The following is a 27,896-nucleotide window of genomic DNA, read 5'->3' on the forward strand; positions in this document are numbered from 1 at the left end:
GTGGATGTGATTTACATGACAGGTGTATAGACTATGTATTTTGGCAGCCAAAGTGCAAACACAAAAGGCCTACAAAAAGCAATGAAGGGAGTGACCAATTTTACCAGGGATATTGTTGGCCAGGACACCGGGAAAACTCCCTTATTTTGAATAATTACATGGAATCTTTAACTTAAACAAGCTCCAATTTAACGTCTCATCCAAAGGATGGCACCCCCAACACAGTATAGTCAGCCTAGACTACAGGAGGTCAAAGTCCCGATGTGGGGCTTGGACCCACAGCCTTCAGTCTGAGAGGCCAGTGCTACCAACTGAGCCAGACTGACACGCTGTAGTTGAACCAGGAAGAATAACCTTATTTAAAAAGAAATGTGATGCATACTTGAGGGAGAAAAGAATACAGAAGAGGGGATTAGGAAGAACTGGGGCTCGTGTAGAGTACAAACACCTGCATAGACTATTTGGGCTAAATGACCCATTGTATTGCAGCAGAACATTCTAAGTGATTCTATGCATAGGGACCATGTATTTAATAATCCTTATATTTAATACAGCGCCTTATCACGTCTTCGAGAATCTCAAAGCGCTTCACAGAATATACTGTAAAGTGAATTAACTGTATATTTTGTTGGCGACACGATCTGCCAATTGACTAACAACCGGTTTCCTACTTACTGCTAGGTAAACAGAGGTGTGCGGAGTAAGGAAATTTGCGCAACGTTTCACCCTGCTGGGAATCGAACCCAGGTCTTTCACTTGCGAGGCGAGTGCTCTAACCACTGAGCTACAGGACTCAAATAGGTAAATTGTAATCTTGCTAAATGTTATTTGTAGGCAAATCCTGTTCTATCTGCCCTACCATTAGCAGGTGTGCTTTCAACCACTTGGTGTCCATTCTCTGGAACTCCATTCCCAGGACCCTCCGACTTTCTCTCTTCCATAATTCAACGTACACCTCAAAACCTACTCCTGACTGTGTTTTCAGTCATCTTCCACCTCTTCATCCCCTCAGATCCCAGAATTGTCAAGATTTATGCTCCTGATATGAAAGGTGCATAAGCATAAATTGCATTTGTGGCAGGCAAATCCAGCAGCCAATTTGCACATAGCAAAATCCCACAAATAACCAAGATGTTGGCCAGGATGTTGGCCAGGTGTTCTCTTCTCTTTTAATACTGACATAAGACCTTTAACATCCACCTGACCAGGAAGGCTGCAGCTCGGTAAACATCTGATCTGAAAGATGTCATCTCTGACAATGTAGCGCTCCTAAGTATTTGCACCAACGTGACTAATAAATGCTTATAAAGCTCCACTTAATCTCATGTCTAACTGGCAGGCAGAAAGTGGGGGAGGAGAAAAAAGAATGGATACACAAAGAAACTTGCCTTAAACTTCCTGGTTTTTGTAAGTACCCGCGATTTGTTTCCACACACTCAGGCAGGGAAACTTTCCACAACACGATGTTTGATGAGTAATACTAGATGAGTAATACTAGTTTGCCGCTGTGCCCATTTTATCTTAATACTTTGTTTGTGTTTGATCATTCACATTGTTACTGCAATTTCCAAAAATAAACAAACAAAACCAAATGAACATTATAACTGGACAGTTCATATTTGAAAGCTCTTGAAGGGAAATGAACAGCTTGTAAGCAAACCTTCCTGTGTGTTCATAGTATTTCCTGTGTCATAAAGCCACAGTTACCACAGCCTTAAAAGGGCTCTTAAAAGAGATCAAATATACAGAATTCCACTTGTAAAAAAAATTGAATCCCTTTGTTATATGCTAAGAGGTTAGAAAATTGAGTTAGTTACATATTTAGTGCAAACTTCAGCATTCCGGAATAGTTCACTAGAAGCTTTGCTCCATCTGCTGTTGGCAAAAGTACTCAAAACAACAATTTTATAATGGTTTATACATGAGCCTGATCACAGCTGCTGATCCCTCATTTTGAGATGATCTACTTTGATTGAGCAACTTTGCAAAGGCCTGCAAATGAAACTTCAACAACACGCAGCTCCAGATTAATCTCATGCAACAAAACAGAGCTGTTTTCGGTTCAAGCGGCAACAGTAACATACTCTACCACTAACCTCTGCAAACTCCATGCAGATTTGGGCATCCTGCCAAACGCCTTCATTGAAAGTTATGCAAGAAACTCCAGCCACAGCCTAAGGCCCAGTGCAAGACCATACAGAACGATTAGCGGAAGTTTTTTTTAAATTTCCATTCACTTAACTTCCTTCTACTTTGATACTAAACTGGTGTGGAAAGCTTTCCAGCACGAGTTCATGTCTACAGATTAACACCCGGTTAGAGATTATGTAACACTAGTATGTTTGAGGCACAAAGGTCCTGGAGGATAGATATACTAAAAGCTATCTTTTTTTTCATATATGGTCATGATATTAAGTTCCTACTAATTAAACTGCACTCCTAGAACTGTAAGTTGCTAAACCTTTCGAATAATTTTTTTAATTAACAACATTCTTTTCATAACATTAACATTCAAGTCAATGTATTATGCAACTTCCAAGGATGGGTTTTAGTCTGGTGGAATTGGTAGCACTTTTGGCTCAGAGTCAGAAGGATTCAAAGTACACATCAGGACTTTGAACTTATAGTTTAGGCTGACACTCCAGTGCAGTGTTGGGGTTGCTCCAAGGTGCTTCCTGTAAAGATTCCTTCCCAATGTGAAAGGAGCTGTATGAAATGCAAGGATAATTATTTTTATTATTTTAGTAACTTGCTTTACGTATAGCACATTTTACACAAAAATAAATGCCCCAAAGCGCTTCCAAAAAATATAATTGATTAGAAATAGAACATTTAAATATAAAAACACAGTAGCTAATGTGTGCCAGCAAATCCCATAAACAACAAAGGGATGAGCAGTGAATTAATTTGAAATTGCGATAATTCGGATTAGGAAGGGAATATAAACCAAGATTACTGGGAGAAAGACTCCATGTTTCTTTGAAATAGCCATGTCAGGGAGGGCTCATTCCATCCACCAAAGCCTGGGATGATGATCTGGAAATTTTTAATAAAAATGATACCTAGGCAAGCATAATTCAATTTCCTCCCTGGTGAAGAACCTTCACGAGCTACAAGGGTGTGTGATGCATTGAAGAAAAAGGCTTTAATATCTAGTGCTTCTGAGAAGCAACAATCAGTATAGCACCATTCAGACACACAGAATGCACAAATTGTGCCAAAATTGGCCAAAATTTGTTTGCATGCCTCAAATCAATGAGCTAAGACAACAGATGGTAGGTTTAATTCATGGTACCATTTTGTTTCAGAAACATTAAGCAGTTATTCCTTTAGCTAACTTGATTAGGTTTCACAAATTTTGTTAGGAATTTGTTCCATTTTTTAAATAAATATAATTTGGCTACCAGAGGTAAGCAGGGTCTCCTTGAAGCTAAACTGGCTCGAAGGTGACATGCCTGGCAATGGAATGTCAGGCATGTCAAAATCGAGCCAGCCCTGTGGTGGTCTCAGTAGCCCAGTTTGTGAGCCAAGCAGAACCGCAGTATTTCAGGGCACTGCTGATGACAGCAAAACCAGTCTGGCTCAACAGCAGGACCTGGAAGGGCAGACCAATCACTATGGGCAGGGAGTTCTCCTACTCAGATCCTGTTAACTCTGTAAGCCAAAGCCCTAACGGTGGTCCTAGCTGGACAAACAGTGGGAAAGCTTGCCAGACAGCATTAACAATGGCAAGCTATGAGGTTTTAGCTGGTTAGACTCCAGTACTACCCCATCCCACACTCTGGGGTCCTCAAGTCTTGGCTCTTGCCAACCTGCACCCAATACTTTCTGGGATTAGGTAAACGGGAGGGAGTTTGCATTCCATTCCAACAATGTATCTATGGGATTGCTATGTATAGGTGGAATGCATGAAAATCTCAGCTTGGTTTGGATACTCTTAAGCATGGTGATGGGTTTCTGCATGTATCAGACACCCGGCTGACCAGCCCGCCATGCCCCCCAAAAACCTTTCCCAACCAATATACCAGTGGCAGAATCTGGCAGAACTATGATAGTATCAAGCTCATCATAATATATATTTCCAAGATAACCATTTACTACAAGTTTTTTTGTTTGTTTTCCAACTTTTATTGTATAAATTAAGGAAGTTATGATCTGAAATAAAACTGATCTGTTTTGATATTGTGGAGTCCTGTAGCTTAGTGGCTGGAACACTCGCCTTGCAAGCGAGAAGACCTGGGTTGGATTCCAGGGCAGGGCAAAATGTTGGGCAAGTTTCCTTACTCCACACGCCTCGGTTTACCTAACAGTTGTTAGTTGTTACCGGTTGTTAGTGGATTGGCTGATCGCTTTTCTGGAGGTAATAATCCCTTCAAATTTTTTTTTTAAATATTGTCACTCAATCCATGACTGTTTTGTAGACACTGCTGTGAGCAATTGGCTGCCAAGTTTCGCCCACAAAATATACAGTCAAATCACTTTACAGTATATTTTGTGAAGCGCTTTCAAACGTCTCAAATCCATGAAAAGGCACTTGATCAGATGCAAGGATTTTTATTATTATTATTTCAATATTGATCAATATAAGAATTCTATAATCCTTGCATTTGACATAGCTCATTTCATGTCAGGAGAATTTCTGAATGTGCTTCATATGATTTACTCTAGAGTGTATTGACTGTTTATTTGTAGGCAATTTTTTTTTAAACAAACCTATTCTGGCAGGTGCACAATAGTTCAACCAAAATACTTTGGACAGTTACCCAGATAGTTCACTATTAATGTCAGCTCATAACCTAGAATACTCTATAATGTTCTTTGCTCATTGCAAAAACACCTCAACTATCATGTGGAGAATAATGTTGCGAGTAGGATGAAAAGAATTAGGAAACAAAAGCATTGTAACTGGTTTCACATTCATATTGACAAAAGAACACTGGTACCTTTTTCAAAGGAAATAAAACTCAATCATTGCTTAAAGACAGAACAAGATCAAGGCAACTGGAGACTGATCATTACCGTCCACAGCAGATGTTATAAAAGTGCTGCTCGTGTCATGTCGATAACACTCACCAGATGTCGCCAAAACTTTGTCATTGATATTCAAAGTATGCACCACCCTGTGGTACAATTCAGACACTACACCACAAGGCAGCTGAGCCCTGTGATAATCAATTACATTTAATACTTCTGCCACAACTACCAATAACCAAGAATTCTCCAAATACAGTATAATTCATTAGAATACAGATTTTTTTGGTTATAATCACATAGCCGATCCACTGAATTTGGCTGTTAGAATAATTCAAACAAACAAATAAATACTCATTCATTGAACTCTCATTCAAATCCCACACATCATTGTCAATGCAATTAGATTACGAACACCCATCATTCAATACAGGTCACGGCTATTACAGCTCATTTAATTTCATCAAATCAAAGGAATAAAATGATCAGAATCGAGCAGGCAAAATAATCAATTCATTAAAGTTCCACAAATGTATCAAGTTTATACATTTGGATGCTGAGTTTCTACGCTGTGGGTTGTGCTTGCTTGTGCGCTTCTTGTACCACTGGAAGAAAAGGGGAGGGCAATTGGATGCACAATGTGTTGTGTGGGATAATGGGCGAGTTATATCAAGGCAAGGAATGTTCCAATCTCTCGAACTCAAATATTAAACATTTTCTTTCAGTTTTCTAAAGCTCATTTGGCATCCAAAACCATCTTTCCTGTGTTCACAATTGAACACAATCCTTTCCCTCCCTACAACAACAAGGTTACATTTGTATAGTGCCTTTCACGTCAGGAGGACGTCCCAAGGTGCTGGTCAGTGTACAGCATTTCAGACCCGAGCTGGGGTCAGGGAAGGAGAAGGAAGGGGAGGGGAAAGGGGGTGACCAGTGGCATGGTCGAAGAGGAGGGTTTTGAAGCAGGACTTGAAGGAAGCTAAGGAGGGGGTGAGACGGAGTGATTGGGGGATGGAATTCCAGAGGTTGGGGGCAGAGTGGCTGAAGGCTCTCCCGCCAATAGTGGGGCGGGTGGGTCGGGGGTCGTGGAGCAGGGCAGAGCCGGCTGAGCGGAGGAAACGGGCGGGTTGGTAGGAGGTTAGGAGGTCGCAGAGGTAGGGTGGGGCGAGGCCATGGAGGACTTTGTAGGTGAACTGGATCCTCTGAAGGACAGGGAGCCAATGGAGTCGGGCGAGAATGGGGGAGATGGGGTCACGGAGTTTGGTGCAGGAGAGGACACGGGCTGCAGAGTTCTGGATTATCTGCAGCCTGTGGAGGGAGGAGTTGGGAAGGCTGACAAGCAGCGTTTGCATAGTCGAGCCTGGAGGTGATGAAGGTATGACCAAGAGTTTCAGTGGCCTGAGAGGTGAGGTAGTGGCAGAGTCGGGCGATGTTACGGAGGTGAGGGAAGGCAGAGCGGGTCATGGCTTGGATGTGGGGAAGAAAAGACAGTTGAGGATCGAACAAGACACCTGGTTCCTGACTGGCTGGTGAGTTGAAGTGTGCAACCATGGAGGTTGATGTTGTCAGAGCCTGAGGTGCGGAGGCGCTGGCGCGAGCCAATCAGGAGCCTCAGTCTTGTTCACATTCAACTGTAGGAAATTTGCCCTCATCCAGGACTTGATGTCCGACAGACAGTCCGTCAGTCCTGGAGTTGAGGATGAAGCAGAAAGTTGGATGTCATCCGCATACATATGGAAGTTGACCCCATGTGTGCGGATGATGTCACCAAGGAGGGAGCATGTAGATATTAAAGAGGAGAGGGCCAAGGACAGAGCCCTGGGGGACACCAGACGTGACAGTGCGGGGGCTGGAAGAGAAACCGTTAGAGGCAAGAAAGTGGAGACAGTGAGAGAGATAGGAATCGAACCAGGCAAGGGCAGGTTCGTGAAGATTGAGTAAAGTGGAGAGGCCTCTTTTTGTGCTGTACGATTCTATGATTCTATGACATGCTCAGTGCTTGGTAGAAGTGATAGCTAAGAAATCTGTAAAATTAGCTCTACTTTTGAAAGAAACAATGCAACAGTCAGGACCGTGCTGTACACATAAAAATTAAAAAGAAAATTAAGCACTCTCATAAATATATTGGAACAAGCAGAAATCAAATCTGTACACTTGCAGTTTACACAAAAATGTTAGGTAAATATATTTTTAAAAACTCAACTGAGTATTTTTCTTTAAAATGAAAGCAAATTGGCTCTTTGGACAAATGGCTTTTTAAATTCCATCAAGCAGCTCAACATAGACTTAAAGATTAGGCTACTGTGTTGGAAAATGCTTAATTACACTTGGCTGTTTATTATGATTCAGAATCATATTGAATTAGACAACTGATATCTTTTGCTTTAGCAAAACCACCTCGCAAATAAACCATCACACAGGATTACAGACCAAAACTTGGGAGTTAGTTTGCTTTTAAAATCATAATCAAGTTAATTCTTTACCACAGTAAGCTTCAAAGGAGACAATTTATTAGTGAAACCAATTAATCAGGAGTCATTGATAGTACACAAAACCAGTTTAATGATCACAGGAGTGATTCCAAGTCCAGATGGCTATGCAATATATGTAGACATTACAAAAATGATTCCGGAGGTTTTGCTCCTATGGAAGACTAAATCCCTTTGCTTCTAATTAAAGCTCAAGCTGTTCTGAATGTGTCATGAAAAATTTCAATAGATAAATTAGCCTTTAATCTAAAATCACAATGTTGCATGTAAAATGTGAAGTGCCAATGCACAGAGAATATTCTTTTAAGGATAACAAAATTGTGGAGTTCAGATCCGGTTTCAATGACTGAAGCCCAAGTATGGACAAAAAAAGCTTCAAAATTGCAACATTATGCACATACCAATTCTATGTGCAAAAAATGTACTTTTAGAATGACTACTATCAAATAGATTTAGTTACTAAAATAATCTCTGTGGGATGCAGCAAATGCTGATTGTGTACAATATTATAAAACTGTAATTTACTGAATACACAATTAGTATATAATTAAACCAATAGTGACAGCAAAGTTCAAAATAATAATAATAATCCTTGCATTTGATATAGCACCTTATCACGTCATTGAGACATCTCAAAAAGTTTCACAGAATATATTGTAAAGTGGATTGACTGTATTTTTTGGGCAAAACGCACAAAATAAAAGTAACATGAAAATAATAATAATAATAATCCTTGCATTTGATATAGCGCTTTTCACATTTAAAGTTCTAGGATGTATAAAGTTTATGTTCCACATTAAAACTTGCACCTCTACTCTATTTATTTTAATACACTCCACTTTGCGCACCATAGAGTAGAACAGATTCCAAGGTGGATGCACACATGGCTGCAAGATACCAGCAAAACATAACATAAGAATTTGCTAGGCGAAAGAAGACCAAGGTCCATCCAGTTCACCTTCTACCATCCTGGCAGTATCATGTTGTCCCAAACTATATACTGTATCCCGAGATATTATTTCCTAACAGAAATCTATCTAATTTGTTCTTGAAAGAATTGACACGTTATGTTTCCACCGTCTCCCTAAACAAATCTGGTTGTGTGTATGCACGTAAAGTTACTATAGATGTGATTTAGCCATCATTCACAAGTAAATTGTGCCACCAGTACCCCATACACATGTACGAAATGTAGCGTAAGTACACACTGGATTATTTTTGCCAGTAACACAAAGGTAAGCCTTTATACTGGTCTTGTACAATGCATAGTTCAGCAACTGAGGAAGTCATAGAGGCGGAAACTCAGGAGAGAAAGGCAGGCACAGTGCGATACTATCATGACAGTAAGTGATGGAACAATTTTTTTAAAGTTAACATTGCAGCAATTTGTATTTTGCATGATATCCAATTCATTCACACTGTTCACTTAACCACAATGTTCTTTTTCCTGCCTTCCTTTGTAAATTTTCAAGTTGGCATCAGTGAAATGGAGTAAATACTGCAAAAGTCCACAAACAATGGCCAGAGGTGAATTATCACAATGGTATCTCATGTTGAGAATTGCAACATTTCAAAAAACTAATCTTCACGCTCAAATACCAACACAAGTATAAAATGAGCTACAAAACAACCTGATTTTGTGTACGTTTCAAAACTATTAAAATAAACTATCCACTCACCATAATGTGCTTGAAATGCCTGGGGCTTTACAACCTGATTACAATGGTTACACATCACCAAGTAAAAATCATCATGTGCTGGGCAGTGACCAAATATTGGCATATCTGTAAAATTAAAAAAAACGATCAGGGTTAAGCTGAAAGTTTACATTAAAACTACAATGACAGATCACTCACAAGTGGAACTCCAGTGTTAGACACCAAAAACTATTGCATTTCTTTACAATTTACAACTGTAAAGAACCAATACAATACATTCCCTAAATTAATCGCACACATTTTTCTCATTTATCCATTTACTTTAATAGACACCTTAGAAGTGTGAAAATTCTGACCAGTTAGTTTAAAACAGAGAAAATTTTGGAATGATATAGCAGTAAAAAAATTGTTAAACACCTTTCTCAGCATGATAGTCATAAATTTTTGCTTTTTTTAAAATAAAGCTCAATTTAATTCTTGCATTGCCACCTTACTTACTATTCTGATTCCAAAACCCTACTAATATGTTTTGCAGTCATGAAAATAGTTTTTTTTAAAAGGGGAGACAATAATGAGTTTGCCATTTCTCCCTTCCCACCCCAGTCTATTAGCAAGAAAGTCTATACTATCACTGCAAACTACCTGAGGCCATCACAGCAACAATCATGTGATACTATTATCCAGGTCAAACACTACATTCAGTACCTATGGTTCCACACACTACCATCTGAACCTACGAACTGCTTTGCACGTTCCTGTCCCACTTGATACTGAAATATATCATATAAGAGTCGTAAATAACCTAACAGGAGAGGTTGCAATTCAATCAACAGATTCTGATGTAGTTCACAAAATGCTTCAACCTCTCTCTTCCTCTGACAATCGTCAAGTTGTAAATCCCTCAAGAAAATCTTACATCCTTCCAGCTATTTCAAAGACGTACAGGCATTGTGCATTGCAGGAGCAGAGACATTTACCGGACTGCTGATCTGATTTAAAAATACCTTTAGAATTACACAAGTGATAGAAGTAACAAAATCGCACATACATCAAAAGTACATTAATGTATGCTTTTTATAGGCCGCACACTCAGTGACAATGTAAACCACCGACTAAAGCATTGGTCCAGTAATAATTTGTTCCTTTTAATATGTTCACACATTGGTGCATACACAAAAGATTGTTTAATGAGCTAAATAAAATGTTAAGAATTTATCCTACTGAATTCCAGCAGAACACATATGATGCTTTGGATCGGTATGATTAAGAGGCACAATAATTACACTGTATGCATATTTAGCCTACATAAAAAACTGTTTATTAATCCCCTTGAGACATTTTGATGTGATGAAGTGCTATATTAAATACAAATATTGTATTATTTATAGCACAAATAGTATGGCATTAGCATCTTTATAGCATCTCTAAGTAAAAAATGTCTCAAATACTGTTCCAACTGACACATAAGATCATTAACATCATCCTTCTAAAATACTTGGGCTCTTGTTCCCACCGATACCGTATTTATTATACAATTCTCCCACACATCTTAAAATTACTGCATTCAAAGTGCACACACATTTCAAACAATGCAAGCCTAGATAGATTGCATTAACCTAAACTAATAAAGAGGAAGTGTCTGTCTGTGTGTCAGTGTATCCAACAATCAAGCAATAACCAACTGACGTGGAGACATGATTTATATCTCTTCGGAAAGGTCTTGCATCTGGCGGTGTTGTGGCCATTTTTTTTTGGGGGGGGAATCTCTTATTGTTGATGAGCTATATTAAAAAATGCTTTAATTAAGCCCCAATATATTAGGTATGCATCGTATTTTGCAACTACGTAGCGACAGAGGAAAGCACACACTGATCAGAGAGATACATCTATACTTTTTTCTGTTTTTCATGAGAGCTAGAGTTCTCCCATGGGGGACAGATAGAGAGATAAAGATTGAGAGAGAGAGAGAGAGAGAGAGAGAGAAACAGAGAGACTGAGAGAAAGAGACAGAGACGGGGAGACAGAGAAACTGAGAGAGAGACAGAGAGAGAGAGAGACTGAAAGAAAGACAGAGAGAGAGAGAGAGAGAGAGAGAGAAATAGACTGAGAGAGAGAGACAGAGAGACTGAAAGAGAGAGACTGAAAGAAATTATACTAAAGGAGTCCTCCCACTGAGCCCTCCCAAAAGGAGTTCTCCCAGCTGAGTATAATGTATAAACAAAATGTCAGTCTGTGTGTCAATCTGCATTCCATATTGGATCATTTGGTTGCAAGGGAAGCTGCAACAGGTACAGCTAGTAATAAATAATAATAATCCTTGCATTTGGTATAGCACCTTATCACTTTTGAAAGGACGTCTTAAAAGCACTTCACAAGAATAACTGTGAAATGGGTAAACACAGCAGCACAATGGGCACAGCAATGTTCCACAACAGCCATGAAACAAATAACCATTTGTATTGAAGGGATTGTTGGCTAGGACACCGGGAGAAACTCCCTTCTCTTTTTGAATAGTGCCACAGGACCTTTAACGTTCACCTGAACAGGCAGGTGGGACCTCAGTTTGACGACTCCTCTGACAATGCAACTACACCCCCAGCATTGCATTGCAGAGTGTCAGCTTAGACTATGTCAGCCCAAGTTCCGACACAGGGCTTGATCCATAATCTTCCGATCTAGAAGTGAGAGTGCCTTCACTAGGCCAGGGTGACACGTATGGCAAAAAGAAAAAAATAAGTGGTATCTGATCAGACAGCACACAAAAACACATTTCAAAATAATTTGCTTTCCTATAATTTCTTAATTCATTTTATATAACTGAGCTCATGTAATTTTTTTTGTAGGTTAGAACATGATGGCTAAGTATTTACATTCAAAAAACATCTATGAGCTGTTATCAATGGAACTGTACAGACAACTAAATGTAATTAGCCTTAACCAAGGAGTTGACCTTTTAATCGCTGAAAACATGCTGTACATAAATTTCCCCTTTTTTTTCATTATAAGAAAATTTCTCCCTTTTTTATTATAAGAATCCTTGCATTTGATATAGCGCCTTATCACGTCATTGAGACATCTCACAGCGCTTCACAGAATATATTGTAAAGTGAATTGACTGTATTTTGTGGGTTAAACACGGCAGCCAATTGTTCACAGCAGTGTCCCACAAACAGTAGTGGATTAAGTGACCAATTGAGGAACGTAGGAACAGGAGTAGCCATTCAGCCCCTCGAGCCTGTTTCACCATTCTATTAGATCACAGCTGATCTGTAAAAAAAACTAACTCCAAACACCTGCCTTTGCCACATACACCCTGACCTAATAAAAAAATCTATCCATCTGAGTCTTGAAAATTTGAATAGATCCAACATCCACAGCCTTTTGGGGGTAAGAGTTTCAAATTTCCACTACCCTTTGCTTGAAATTGTTATACATATATTTTGGAGGATTATTACACCCAGGAAAGTGATCTGCCAATTGGGTTCCTACTTAATGCTAGGTAAACAGAGACGTAGGAAACTTGTCTAAGGTTTTGCCCTGCCTGGGAATAATAATAATAATAATCCTTGCATTTGATATAGCGCTTTTCACGTCTTCGTGACCTCTCAAAGCGCTTCACAGAAGACTGCAAAGTGAATTGACCGTATATATTTGTGGGCGAAATGCAGCAGCCAAATGCGCACAGCAGTGTCCCACAAACAGTCGTGGATTGAAAATGACCAATTTATTATTGTTTTGGAGGGATTATTATTAGGCTCTGTGTGGAGTAAGGAAACTTGCCCAAGTTTTCGCCCTGCCTGGAATTGAACCCAGGTATCTCGCTTGCAAAGCAAGTGCTCTAACCACTGAGCTACAGGACTCTAAACCTGGGTATCGAACCTGGGTATATCTATTTTCTTCTGTACTATATATATGGGCATATTTGATTTGGGGTATCTCCTATCGTTCATGAGTTATCTTCAGTTTTGCGCTTTTCTCTACAGTTACACCTAGTGGCCGTCGAGTCAAAGTGGTGCTGTGGCATCATGCATATATATTTATTATTATCATTGTTATATATACTAATAAAACAATGTCTGTCTGCGCTTCAAAAAGGATCTCAAAAACCGATTGAAGTAGAGACATGATTTGTACCTTATCGGAAAGGTCTTGCACCTTGGAGTGACATGGGCATATTTGATTTTGGTTATCTCCTATCGTTCATGAGTTATTTTCAATTTTGCATTTTTCTCTGCAGTTACACCTGGCGACGGGACGGCTGACTGGCATCCTGCGTCACAGAGCACGCACGTAGGCAAGCGACGGGAACAAAATAAAGAATACAGGCAAAGCTAAGGCAACAACAAAATTACATTTTTAAAGCGCCGAGTCCTCCCACAGGAGTCCTCCCACAGTAGTATAGATAAAGATGAAATATGTGTCTATCTGTGTGTCTATTTATTGGATCCTTTGATTGCAAGCGTAGCTACAACAGGTACAGTTAGTATTTTATATTTACATATATTATACATGTCTCATTTACTATACTTTTTGTAATACAGTAGTTCATATTATCTTGTGTACCTCTCGTACTCAATTGTTCCTCTTCGCTGGTCTGCAACATTTGCGGGTTTTATTAAAATGGGTTTAAAACGGTTTGGTATACATGTACACACACAGTAGCAATACTGAAATGTGGAACACTGACTGAGAATAATACTGTTTAAGGTACCCACTTATAACAGATTATCAGAAGGAATGCACATTGTGATATTGTGTTAGAAACTTTGGAAACATGCAGAGAACATTCTGTTCCTGCACTTTCTGATTTATAAAAATAAGGACCACGTAACACAGAAAATACTTAAGGCTGATGTACTGAATGAATACTTTGGATCTGTCTTCACAAAAGAAGTGGATGCACCAAATGCCATAGTATCGGAGGAGAGGGTAGAGGAAATGGATAGGATAAGTATAAACTAGAGGAAGTACTGAAAAGGTTGACTGGGCTGAAGGCCGGACGGGATGCAGCCAAGGGTACTATGGGAGGCACGGGTACAAATAGCAGAGGCTTTGTCTACAATTTTTCAATCTTTGTTGGACACAGGGGTGGCTAATGTGACTCCTCTGTACAAAAAGGGACAGAAGGACAAACCTGGGAACTACAGGCCAGTCAGCCTAACATCAGTAGTGGGGAAACTCCTGGAGACTATAATCCAGGACAGAATAAATCTTCACTTAGAAGAATATGGGTTAATTAGGGACAGCCTGCACAGACTTGTTAAAGGCAAATCTTGTCTAACAAATCTAATAGAATTTTTCAATGAGGTAACAGAGAGGGTGGATAAAGGTAGTGCAGTTGATGTAGTTTATATGGACTTTCAAAAGGCATTTGACAAAGTGCCACATGAAAGACTTGTAAGAAAGATAGAAGCCCATGGTATAAAAGGGACAGTGGCAGCATGGATCCAGAACTGGCCGGGAGACAGAAAGCAGAGAGTTGTGGTGAACAGTTGCTTTTCTGACTGGAGGGAAGTGTACAGTGGCGTTCCCCAGGGATTGGTATTAGGACCACTGCTCTTCTTAATATACGTAAATGATCTGGACTTAGGTTTAGCAAGTACCATTTCCAAGTTTGCGGACAACACAAAGTTAGGTAGGGTGGTAAACAGTGAGAAGGATAGGAGCCAACTGCAGGAAGACATAGACAGAATGGTAAAATGGGCAGACACATGGCAGATGAGTTTCAATGTGGAGAAATGAGAGGTAATGCATTTTGGTAGAAAGAATGAGGGGCGGCAATATAGGCTGGTAATACAATCTTAAGGGGGGTGAAGGAACAGAGAGACCTGGGGGTTCAGGTAAATTAATCTTTGAAGGTGGCAGGACAGGTAGATAAAGCTGTAAAAAGGGCATATGGGATACTAGGCTTTATAAATAGGGGCATAGAGTACAAGAGTCAGGAGATTATGATTAACCTATATAAAACACTGGTTAGACCTCAGTTAGAATACTGCGCCCAGTTCTGGGCACCACACTATAGGAAGGATGTTAAGGAATTGGAAAGGGCACTGAGGAGATTTACAAGAATGGTACCAGGAATTAGGGACCTTGATTATGAGGAAAGGCTCGAGAGGATAGGATTATTCTCATTGGAGCAAAGAAGGTTACGAGGAGACCTAATAGAGGTCTTCAAAATCATGAGGGGATTTGATAGGTTAGAATGGGAAAACTGTTTCCACTGGTGGGTGTGTCGATGACTCGAGATCACAGATTCAAAATAGTCTTTAAAAGAGGCAGAGGGGAAGTGAGAAGAATTTTTTTCGCACTGCGAGTTGTTCGAATCTGGAACACATTGTCTGAAAGGGTGGTGGAGGCCGATTCGATAACTACTTTTAAAAACGCGGTGGATGGGTATTTGAGGAGGACGGTTTTGCAGGGTTATGGGGAAAGGGCTGAGGAGTGGGATTGATGTTACATTGCTCTTCTCAAAGACTTTATGGGCCGAATGGCCTCTTTTTGTGCTGTACGATTCTATGATTCTATGAAAACAACAATATTGTGATTTTCTGTTTGCCCTCAAAGCACCTTTTTATTTCAGATATGGTTAAAAAAAACTATTCCTTTTGTGAAGGGTGCTTCTCACTCCCCAGAATGTTAAATTGCAAATTTATATGCAAACTTCTAAATACTTTGATTGTTGAAAGAGATCCAAACTCTTGATTTCCAGATGTTTGTTACTGAAGGAAGTTTCATGTGCAATTTGATGTTTCTGCTGACCAGTAAAGTTAATGGACATCCAACATGGCCTGGAAATTGCTTATGCAGCTGGATTTATTTCATTTTATTTTGGTGGTAAATATTCATGGTAAATGTGATATTTCATGCCATCGCTCGCTTGTCTTGGGAGTAGTTGCTGCCCTGCAAACCTTTGAGCACTGATGATCATATGATACAATTGGGCCATTTTCTTCAGTGAATTTCTTTCCAAAGATGACCAATATCTATCTCAGTCAGTTATTACACTAGAATCAATAGTCATTCCTTTCAGTGTTGATCAAAAGATGTTTGTTTTGTCGGCCCATTTGGAATCATTGTACATTCCTACAACATGGCAGCAGAAGTCCAATAGCTGCAGGTCTTATGCTGATATTCAGTAAATAATGATTGTAGCTGTTCCAGATTTAATTGGTTTGTAAAAAAAGATTGTGTCCATTTGAGTATTTTCGCCCACAAAATATCAACCAATTCACTTTACAGAATATTCTGTGAAGCACTTTGAAACACTCGAAGACGTGATAAGGCGCTATATCAAATGCAAGAATTATTATTATGGGCCATTTTATTCTAGCGCACTTTTTGTAATAGTGTAATTCCCTTTAGAAAAAACATTTCATTTTCTTTTTCATGGCCTCTCCACCCAGACAACTTTTGGCCGAGAAGACAAATTTTGTAAAAGCCATTCTAAAGTGTTATCGCTGGTGCAATATGACAGACAGACAGGGAGGTCTACCAACACTTTCCTCCTTTTCTCCCTGTGGGAAAAGTGGTTGTCCTCCAGCCAGGCAACAAAAATTCCAAACTTCATGGCACAACATGCTGTGGATTTGACACACCATCCTCAAGTCCCAAGGCCATGCTTGATAGACACCTATTTTACTGAGGTAAGCAAGGGTTACTGTTGCCTATATAACAAAACCTGAACCTTAGGAGAGGAGAAACAAAGAGTTAAGGCACAAGACACAACAACTGCTATTTGGCACATTTCAGTAAAAGGGTCCACCATTCTCAAAGGATCAAAACTTAGAAGTCTCCATCTCCCATCAATTTTATTTAATGTCCTGCCAAGTAAGGTGATGGAGGCAGAGTCCACTGTGGATTTCAAGAGGGAAGTAGATAGGAGTCCTGTAGCTCAGTGGTTAGAGCACTCACCTTGTAAGCAAGAGACCTGGGTTTGATTGCCAAAGGGCGAAACCTTGGGCAAGTTTCCTTACTCCACTCGCCTGATAATCATCCCTCAAGATAAAAAAAACAATAATAATAAAAATTGGTAACTTCAATCCATGACTGTTTGGGGGACACTCCTGTGCGCAATTGGGTGCCGCATTTCACCCACAAATACAATCAATTCATTTTACAGTATATTCTGTGTAATGCTATGAGACGTCTGGAAGACGTGAAAAGCGCTATATCAAATGCAAGGATCATTATAGATATTTGAAAGATAAAAGACAAAAGCAGGGCTGTGGGAGTGAATTAATACCTTGTTCTGAGAGCTAGTGCAGACTTGATGGACCAGACTTGATGTGCCAAAGGCCTCCTTCTGCACTGTAACTTTTTATTAAAAACAATAGGATCTATCAAACCCGCTCAGGTCCTAATCCCTGACTGTTCAACTCCTTGGGATGTCCTCCCAACATGAAAGGTGCTTTACAAATGTAATTTTGTATTGTATAATTCTATTTTATGATTCAAATTAAACAATAGAATATCATTTCGCCCACAACATATACGCAGTATATTCTGCGAAGCGCTTTGAGATGTCTCGAAGACGTGATAAAACGTTATATAGAAGGTTATGCTTGAACTAGAAGTTATGCTTGAAGGCTTAGTTGAGGAAGGGCAGAAGGAGGCTCATGTGAAGCGTAAGCATAAGCATAGACCAGTTGGGCCGAATGACCTGTTTCTGTGCTGTATACTCTAATGTAAATCTATATCAAATACAAGGGTTATTATGATTACAGAATATACTTTTAAAGTTTATCTACCTATTGAATAATGATTTGACTGGAATTTGCCAATTCTGTGAATTATCGAGAGATGTATTGGACGAGAGAAGATATTACAAAAAGCTACCTGATACTCAAAATGGTCATTTCATATTCCAACACCACTTTCTGGATGAAAAGTATCTAAATCTATTTGAAGGCACACAAAGGGAAAATGATCTTACAGCATGATATGTTAGCTCTATGAAGGAAAGGGGAACAATTTAGTGGCACAGCAAGGTGCTGATCTCACATAGGCACAGTCAAGAAGCTCCCCAAGAAAACATAAATACGGGAAAATAGAACATACAGAAATGATTACACCCAGCATCTACAGCAAAAAGGTATTTAGTCTGAAGTAAAGAATCTTAACCTATCTGATCGGCAGTTATAGCATGAAAATATAGCTCGATCCTTAAATAGAAGTTGGCTGCTCACACAATCTATTGGGGTGGGTGAGCAGTTCCTGTCACAATTTTTCAGGAAGAGAAACCAAATCTCTTAAAAGCTTATCTTCAACAAGACAGAGTCTACAAGATGCATAACTCACAGGATTCTATCTGAAAGGCCTAGAGATTTCCATATAACCTGTAAACTGCAGAGAGAAAGTGCTCAATTAATCTGGTTTCAGAAGTGATCATCATGGGCAATCAAGTGGCAAACCAAGGAAACAGAATTTAATCTAAAAGGCATGTTTATTTTAATTTCAGATAGGATAGTAAACCAGGTAGTTTAAATGATCTGGCAGTTCCAAAACAGCCACTAAAATTGAAATGACTTTTAATGCAAAGAGGGAACAGTTTTCTCCAGTCTGAATACCTAACAAACATGATCGAATGTCAGTAATGATAGTTTTGAAGAAACACATGGTTTTCCTAGCGGGTTAAATGGGATAGCCAAGATATTTTTATTTGGTCCTCATACTTTAAGAAAATAGGAACAGGAAGAGGCTATTCACCCCATTAAGACGGTTCCACCAGTTTATTAGATTATGGAATCTCATGTTTTAATCCCATTTGCCTGACTTCTCCATAGAGCTCAATAAGCACTTCTGAATTCTCTCTCTCTCTCTCTCACCTTGTTAACCATCCCAATTGATTTGTTCATGAAGAGTCTTTTGGACAACAAATTCCATAGTTCACCACACATCAGAATCTATATTTACCCAATTATAAATCTGTACCAGGAAAGCCTTAAATTTCCTCCACATTTCACACATTCCCCTGCACTAAAGTAAAACAAACTCAAATTTAAATTATGTTAACATTTCCTTTTTTAAAAAAAACCTATTTGGTAAAACATTTACACCCCCTTCCTCCTGTTGATCACTTATGGATCAAAATGTTGCAACTTAGAAACAACTCGCTTGCCTAATATTTTAGTGGTTGGGTACAGTTATAGAAGTGTCAGAAACTGATAATTGGCAGCTGAAAAGGTCTTATGCAGCACGGATGCTGCTGAAAGCTATTTCAAGACCTATACAAGTCAGTCGCAATAAAATGTACAACTAACAAGCATTAATAACAGAGCAAAGACTAGATTACTTGCTGACTGGCCGATTATACTTTTGTTGTTCAAAACAAAAGTGGCACGTTATATAATAATAATAATAATAATCCTTGCATTTGATATAGCGCTTTTCACGTCGGGAGGACGTCCCAAAGCGCTTCACAGAATAGACTGTAAAGTGAATTGACTGTATATTTGTGGGCGAACGCGGCAGCCAATTGCGCACAGCAATGTCCCACAAACAGTCGTAGATTGAAAATGACCAATTTATTATTGTTTTTGTTTTTGGAGGGATTATTATTAGGCTCTGTGTGGAGTAAGGAAACTTGCCCAAGGTTTCGCCCTCTGCCTGGAATTGAACTCAGGTCTCTCACTTGCAAAGCGAGTGCTCTAACCACTGAGCTACAGGACTCCACACTTGAATAGCCTATGCTATGCACTATTCCACAGATACCATCAACTATCTAGTAGTTCACCTCACATAGCTTGTGAACTTGGTTGAGAACTACTGGCAGACTACTTGTTAGCTCAACCAGATTCTGTCTTCACCATAACTCCACATGGACTTTCATTGAGAATCATTAAATGATGATCGTGAACCTTTGCCAATTATTTTCCCCCTTCTAGCCCAGGGCCACTAAAGGCAACAGAAACATGGCTTCTGCTGTCCCAGCTGAGAAAAACTAACTCAGCTCGGGAGCTGGGATTTAATTTAGAGCCTTCCTGATCTGTGTGGGTCGAAATCACTCCAAGCCAGTTAAGGTCATTATCAAAGAAGAGTAGGCTTGTGGATAAATTAAACCATCATGGGACAATTAAAGCAAACTCACCAGTGCTGTTACAGGGTCTGGCGTTGTCTGGGATTTGGCCGAATATACCACTCAGTGATACTGAAGAGAACTTTCACATGTCACTACTTACAGCACGAGTCAGCTTGGGAGACTGTGGCCATGGCAATCAAGGAAAATCTGCTGTCCAAAGTACAAATTTCGGACGTCTCATCCTCATAAATCTTATAATCACCTAAGTCGTACATTCACCCAAGTCCCATTCCCTATTAAAACCATTTAGATTTCTTTGCACTACTCATATAAATTGCCTCCTAACTTACAATGGCTCTCCCCTACCCTCCATTAGTCCCACACTTACCCGCTGCCTTGACTTGCGGAAAATGACATCCTGACTGAGCAGAGGGAGCAGACGGTGGAGTAGGGGGTAAGCACATCAGATAGGTTGTGAGGAACATGATTTGAAAACGAGTGAGAAGATCTTGAAATCAATCCATTCGGTGATTGGGAGCTAGTGGTGCCTGGCAAGGACTGTGGTGATGGAGGTACGAGAGTTCCATGCGGGTGAGTATCCGGGCTCAGAGTTTTGAATTAATTAGGTTTTGTGTACGATAGAGCTGAGGACACCAGCGAGGAGGATATTGGAATAGTCCAGCCGGGAAGTGATAAAGGCTTGGACGAGAGCTTCGGCTATATAGTTGCGAAGTACCGACGGAGACGGGCAAGGTGACTGAGGTGGAAAAAAGCAATCCTGGTGAGGGAACGGATGTTGGGTAGAAAGGAAAGCTGGGAATCGAACCCAACACCTAAGTTGCGCACGGGTTCAGAGAGTCTGCAATTTGACCCCATGTCTGCAGATGATATTGCTGAGAGGGAGCATGTAGATAAGGAAAAGGGGTCAAAGATGGAGTCTTGGGTTACCCTGCAGGTGACCGGGCCGTGGCGAGAGGAAAACACATTGGCCGAGATGAATTGCTGGCGGTTGGTTAAGTAGGACTCGAACCATGCGAGTGAGGTCCCACTAAGGTGGATGAGTGAGGAGGGGCGGTAGAGGAGGATGGCATGGTTAACTGTGTCGAACACAGAGGAGAGGTCCAGGAGGACAAGGAGGCAGAGGGAGCTCTGGTCACAGAAAGAGAGGAAGCCATTTGTTACTTTGATGAGCACTGTCTCTGTGCTGCTGGCTTGGCAGAAACCGGACTGGTTTGCAACAACGTGTTCCAGGCTTTGGCCTGGAAGGGCAGGTTTGAAATGGAATGTAATCTTGACCCGTCACTGCATGTGCACTTACTGCCTACATTGAATTAATCATGGGTAGTGTAGATTGATTAAATCAGATTTTATACATGCAAGTCATATCAAATGTTATGATCCCGACTGATATTATTTACGTGTGTTTTACTATATTGAACCAGTGGACAGTGAGTAGACATCATAGTCATGGCTTGAGGCCAAGTAAGAGTCTGAAAAACTAACGAGTGAAGGCTTGCACTTTCCTACAGCAGAATCAACCTGCCAAAAAACAATCGCCATTCACCAACCATCACTTTTAAAATGCAACATAAAAATGTAACAATAGGCCCATAGGATAGTAATACACATTATCTCCAAGCCCATAAAAACAAGCTCTCATTTTTAGTAGTTACTCACAAACAGTAATTGAAATCTCCAGGGAGCTCCTATGGCTCTTATAATTGGAAACTTGATATAAAATTGATCCTGGAGCTGAAAAAGCCACCAATCGCATAATACAAGTGGGTCCAATTGTCCTTGGGACCTGCTCTTTACTTGTGTATTTAGTCACTATCAAACAGGAGTCCCTGTTCCTCTTCAAATTCTTATTTTACTGTGAACAAGATGTGGCACATACACTTCATTTGTGATGGGTTTGAGCCTGTCGGCAGTGAAGAGGGACCAAAAATACACAGTCTCTACACTTTACCGTATATCCTGTGAAGCTGTTTGAGACGTCTTGGCGATGTGATCAGGGCGCTATGTCAAATGGAAGGATTATTATACTATTATTTTACTAGACTTGAGAGCTCAGCAGCAGGGATTAAGCAGTAAGACCTCAGTATTGGACAAAACCAACAGATTTCGTTTTACATTAAGAAGCTCAGGCTCTTTAATAAGTGGAATAACACAATTTGAATTGTGTTTAATGTGACCAATGTACTTACTTAATCAAGACATTTAGAATAAGGGCACAACTAAATATATTTAAAGTAAATATTGATGAATTAATGGGTAGGATTTTTTAACACAAGAAATACCAATGGAAAACCAATTTCATGTTCAAATCCATTCACTCCTGGCATCTCCCTACCTCTCCGACTTCCTCACTCTACCACCCACTGCCTTCACTCGACTGGTACCGGCCTCATGCTCGTCCCTCGCACCTTCCACCCCACCATCAGAGGTCGTGCTTTCAGCCACTATGCCCCAAAACTCTGGAACAGTCTCCCTCAATCCCTTTGCCTTGCCCCCTCTCTTCCCTCTTTCAAGTCCTGCCTGAAAACTTTCCTGTTTGACCTTAAGGCCTCCTCCCGGCTCAGAGTCAGACTCCGCCACTGTTGAGCGCTCTGAGACCCTACCCTGCATGGAGGGCACTGTATAAGTGCAAGTTGTTGTTGCAAATTTTCTATAGTTGAATGTGAACAAGACTGACCCTCCTGATTGGCTCACGCCAGCGGCCTCTGCACCTCAGGCTCTGGCAGCATCAACCTCCATCGTTACACACTACAACTCACCAAGCCCGTCAGGAACCTAGGTGTCTTGTTCGACCCTCAACTGTCTTTTCTTCCCCACATCCAAGCCATGACCCGCTCTGGCTTCCCTCACCTCCATAATATGCCCAACTCCACCACTACCTCACCCCTCAGGCCCCTGAAACTCTTGTTCATGCCTTCATCACCTCCAGGCTCGACTATGCAAACTCCCTGCTTGTCGGCCTTCCCAACTCCTCCCTCCACAGGCTACAGATAATCCAGAACTCTGCAGCCCGTGTCCTCTCCCGCACCAAACTCTGTGATCCCATCTCCCTCATTCTCACCCGACTCCATTGGCTCCCTATCCTTCAGAGGATCCAGTTCAGTATCCTGGTCCTCACCTACAAAGCCCTCTATGGCCTCGCCCCACCCTACCTCTGTGACCTCCTAAACCCCTACCAACCTGCCCGCTCCCTCCTCTCAGCCGGCTCTGCCCTGCTCCACTCTCCCGACCCACCTGCCCCACCATTGGCGGGAGAGCCTTCAGCCACTCTGCCCCCAACCTCTGGAATTCCATCCCCAATCACTCCGCCTCACCCCCTCCTTAGCCTCCTTCAAGTCTGCCTCAAAACCCTCCTCTTCGACCATGCCATCGGTCACCTCCCTTCCCCTCCCTTACCTCCCCCCAACCCCAGCTGGGGTCTGAAATGCTGTACTCTGTCCAGTGCCTTGGGACGTCCTCCCGACGTGAAAGGTGCTATACAAATGTAATCTTGTTGTTGTTTTTGGTAGATATTTTTCAAGTGAGTGCTAGACTATGACTATGTGCTCCAATAATATGAGCACATATAATAATAGGATAATACATGAAAGTAGTGTTAAAGAATAATAGTACTTCAGTGTTTGCATTAATATGCATTTATAATTTTAAATTGTTCAATCGTAAAATAAGAATATTACATTGTGGTATGTTGTACTGTATTTACTCCTGATTGAATCTAGTTGTATATCATATATTTGTATAATACAGTGGAAGCCGGTTAAGTTGTACGCATCGAGGACGGCCATTTTGTTCAATTTAAGATGTGTCTGAGGTTAACCGAAATACCATTCCCAGCCAGCAGAGGAGCTGCGGCGGCGCAGTACAATAATATGTAATACTGTTGTTTCACTTGAAGCAATGCTAACTAACCAGTTACAAGTTAAAATACACACAATTCAAGCGGTGGTGTTTCCTCCCTCCCATTGGACGGGAATGCACCAATTAGCGGCGGATTAGAGGTGATTGACAGCCTGCAGACGCTTGTGAGTGGATGGGCTCCAGCCATTCACAAGCAACTCAGCTGTCAATCAATCGTGATAGTCCCTCCCTTGTTCTTTCCCATTTCTCCGCCCCCCCCAATGATTAACAGCCCAACTCCAGCCGCTTGTGATTGGCTGGAGTCCACTGTCAATCGTAATTTGACTCCTCCCATTTATATCCAGGAGCCCTTTGTGGCTGAATTGACACACAGAAGGCCTGAGTGAGTACATTCAGTGGCAACTAGCGCGACATTTTGCCCAGATTTTCATCCGAATAAACCAGCATAATTAAAACAGGTAAGAATACAAATGAATTGGGGCATTTTATTCGATTTACCCGAAGTCCAGGATAAACCGATGTCCGGCAAAAGCAGATTCCACTGTATTTGCAGCAGCATAAAATTCCCATTTTTAGAAAAATTTTATTTAAATAGGCAATGACAGATACCCATAAGTGATTACAAAAGCAGTAATCTCATCAAGGGTTTCAAACGATAATAGGAACTGCAGTAGTGAAGCTCAAGTGGTTTATAACAGCCACCTGAACCAGGAGATGACACCACTGCCTTCTCACCGTTCCTGGGTATCAGATTTGTATATATCTACTGTGACGATCACAGAGCAATTGTGTGGAGAGAGAAAGAGAGAGAGAGTGTGTGTGTGTGTGTGTGCGCGCGTGTGGGCACGGGGAGAATAGTTTTATCAGCAGCTGCGCATCAGGGGATAGTATGCTCCATGTAGTTGATGCACAGGATATCTGCACTGAAGAATTAAACATCTGGGATTTAAGCCACTACAGGTTTATTCAATAAATCACTGGCTGATTGATAGTATGGGATAAAATGATTTAATTCCTGTTGATCATTTTATGATTCCCACATTCTTAGCTTGTGCACAGCCTGTGCACTATTACATGATGTACCTAACAAACCAAAAACATGATTCCAAAACTGAACTCAGTGCACCAACATTTGAACTATAGGTTTATTCAATAAATCACCCACTGATTGATGGTACAATATAATCTGACTTATTTGCTGGTATTCATTTCCTGATTCCCACATGCTTAGTGTGTGCACAACCCACACTATTGCATGTCATAAGCAACAAATCTGCAATATAATTTTGAATACTGACCAATTTTGCAACTGATTTGTCATTGGTTGCTCAATGCACAAACAAACTTTGAATACTGCATGTGCGCCATTATTTCCAGAGTTGCACCATCAAATAGCAATACAACAGTTGCAGGAATGTCAGTTCTGTGAATCTTTCTAAGCCTGCATATTAAAATAAAAATCATCCAACTCACTGACTTACAAAAGATAAAATCAAAACTCAGAATTTAGTTACTAGCAAAACATTTTGCCAACTGCCTCACCCCTCAGGTCGCTGAAACTCTCACACATCTAGGCTCGACTATGCCAGATCTATGCTGGTCAGCCTTCCCAACTCTTCCCTTCACAAGCTGCAGATCATCCAGAACTCTGCAGCTCGTGACCTCTCCTGCACCAGGCTCCGTGACCCCTATCATCCTCGCCCAGCTCCACTGGCTCCCCATCCCTCAGAGGATCGAGTTCAAAATCCTCGTCCTCACCTTCAAGGCTCTCCACAGCCTTGCTCCCTCCCCCCCTTAACAACCTGTCTCTTTCCTCCGCTCAGCAGACTCCGGCCTGGTCCATGTCTCCACCCCCGCCCCACCATCAACTGTCGGTCCTTCAGTCATTCTCCCTCCACCCTCTAGAACTCCATCCCACAATCCCTTCACCTCGCCCCCTCCAAGGCACGCCTCAAGGCAATCCTCTTCGATTGTGCCTTCGGCCACCGTCCTACCCTCTCTGCCCTCCACCTTCCCTGTTCCCAATCCCTCCCACCGCTCAGGTCCTAATCCCTAATTTTTTAGCGCCTTGAGATTTCCTTGCGACGTGAAAGGCACTTTAAAAATGTAATACAGTAGTGATAGCATCAATCTGACAAAAAGATTTGACGAGATACAGGATTTGTCAAATTCTTCCCGACCTCACACGTCTGAAGTACACGCATAACCACTTGGTGGGAAAATATTTCCTTTCACTTTTTTTTGGTGAAGATTATTCGAAACTTGGTTAAAAGAAACCTTCACCGAGTGGTGTTGAATACACTGACTTCCCCCAGTAATTTATTACCCCTGGAAATTGACAGTTTATTCTGAAGTCAATAATGAAATGAAACACACATTGTAGTTAATGTTGTATTGTTAGATGGAATGCTGCTGCTGATATCTGGCACTTCATAGAAGGTGCTGTTGAGCTATGTATTCAGAGATAGTTTCAGATATAAAAGTGACATTTTAAAACTGGATTTTATCACAAATGAATGCATCCGATTCTATAATGAATTTTGCAATTTAATCTTTATCTATTAAATCGTCTAATTTACTAATACAATTTACTTAAGAACATAAGAAATGCTAGACAAAAAAAAGGCCAAGGTTCATCTAGTTCGTCTTCCACTTACCTGGCGGTCGCATACACATGTCGCCTATGTACTGCATCCCATAATGTTATTTCCTAAAAGAAAACTTTCTAATCCATGTTTGAAGGAATCATCATTTCCTGCTGTAACCGTCTTCCTAGAGAACCTGTTCCACAGGTTCACTATTCGCTCACTGAAATAGTGTTTCCATAGATTTGTTCTGAATTTTCCCGCCTTGAATCGCAGGCCGTGTTCTCTGGTTTTATTATTCTGGACAAGTTGAAACAGCCTGTCATGATCTGTATTGTCTTGCCTCTTTAGAATCTTAAAGACAGCAATCATATCTCCTCTCAATCTTCTCTTTTCCAGCATGAACATGCCCAATTTACTTAGTCTCTCCTCATAGTCCAGTCCCACCATTCCCTTAACCATTCTGGTTGCCCTCCTCTGTATCCTCTTGATTTCGCCAATATCCTTTTTGTACCGCAGCCATTAGAATGGTATACAGTACTTTAAGTATGGTCTCACAAATGATTTATACAGTGGCAGGATTACCCCACTATTTTGGCTTGCTATTAATCTTTTGATACATCTTAACATCTGGTTTGCTTTACTCATTGCCAATAGATCTTTGTTTCGAGAGCTTCAATTTATTGTCAATCAAGTCCTTTTCATTTTCCATACAAATTATTTTCCTTATGTTCAAATAAAAGTCCCTTCCTGGATTTGTTGACCCCATGTGAAGTACTTTACATTTCTCCAAATTGAATTTCATCTGCCATCGATCTGCCCAATTCCCAAGTATGTTCAAATCCTCTTGTAATATCTTGTTCAGCTTCACAACCTAACACCTTGGTGTCATCTGTAAACTTAGTCACTGTGCTTGCGACTCCTGGTTCCAGATCATTCATAAAAATATTAAACAAGAGGTCCCAAAACAGACCCTTGTGGAACTCCACTTGTAATATTTTCCCAGTGAGATGACATTCCTTGTACCACCACCCTCTGGGTTCTTCTGGTCAACCAGTCATGTATTCTTCGTAATATACCTCCACTGATTCCCCCTTTCAGTACTTTACTTTCAGGATTTACTGTTACTAACACAATACGGCAAAAATAGCTCAAACTGGCTAACTTTAAAGAAAAATGTCTTCCAGTTGAAAAGCAACATGGTATTATTTCATATTATGAACAGCAGTGACATATTCACATTTTGAGGAAGCCTTGTACATACATACCTGACTGACCAGCTTTCTAACGCAGAGCGTGT

At 40.7% G+C, this 27,896-nt stretch overlaps 1 protein-coding gene across 6 annotated transcripts in view; it reads right to left on the reverse strand.

Annotated features, from left to right (window-relative positions):
• The window catches only part of LOC103179772 (ataxin-7), a 67,259-nt gene that overhangs the window by 25,701 nt on the left and 13,662 nt on the right, over nt 1–27,896 (reverse strand). For 5 of the 6 annotated variants that reach the window (XM_042339739.1, XM_042339738.1, XM_042339741.1 and 2 more), the window contains one exon: nt 9,140–9,244. The exons of the other annotated variant lie outside the window; for it this stretch is intronic. In XM_042339739.1, the coding sequence (XP_042195673.1) occupies nt 9,140–9,244 (105 nt within the window). The remainder of the gene's footprint in view (nt 1–9,139; nt 9,245–27,896) is intronic. 6 annotated transcript variants of the gene reach the window in all.

The sequence above is a fragment of the Callorhinchus milii genome, unplaced genomic scaffold (assembly GCF_018977255.1).
Source record: "Callorhinchus milii isolate IMCB2004 unplaced genomic scaffold, IMCB_Cmil_1.0 Scaffold12, whole genome shotgun sequence".
In the NCBI taxonomy this organism is placed as follows: Eukaryota; Metazoa; Chordata; class Chondrichthyes; order Chimaeriformes; family Callorhinchidae; genus Callorhinchus; species Callorhinchus milii.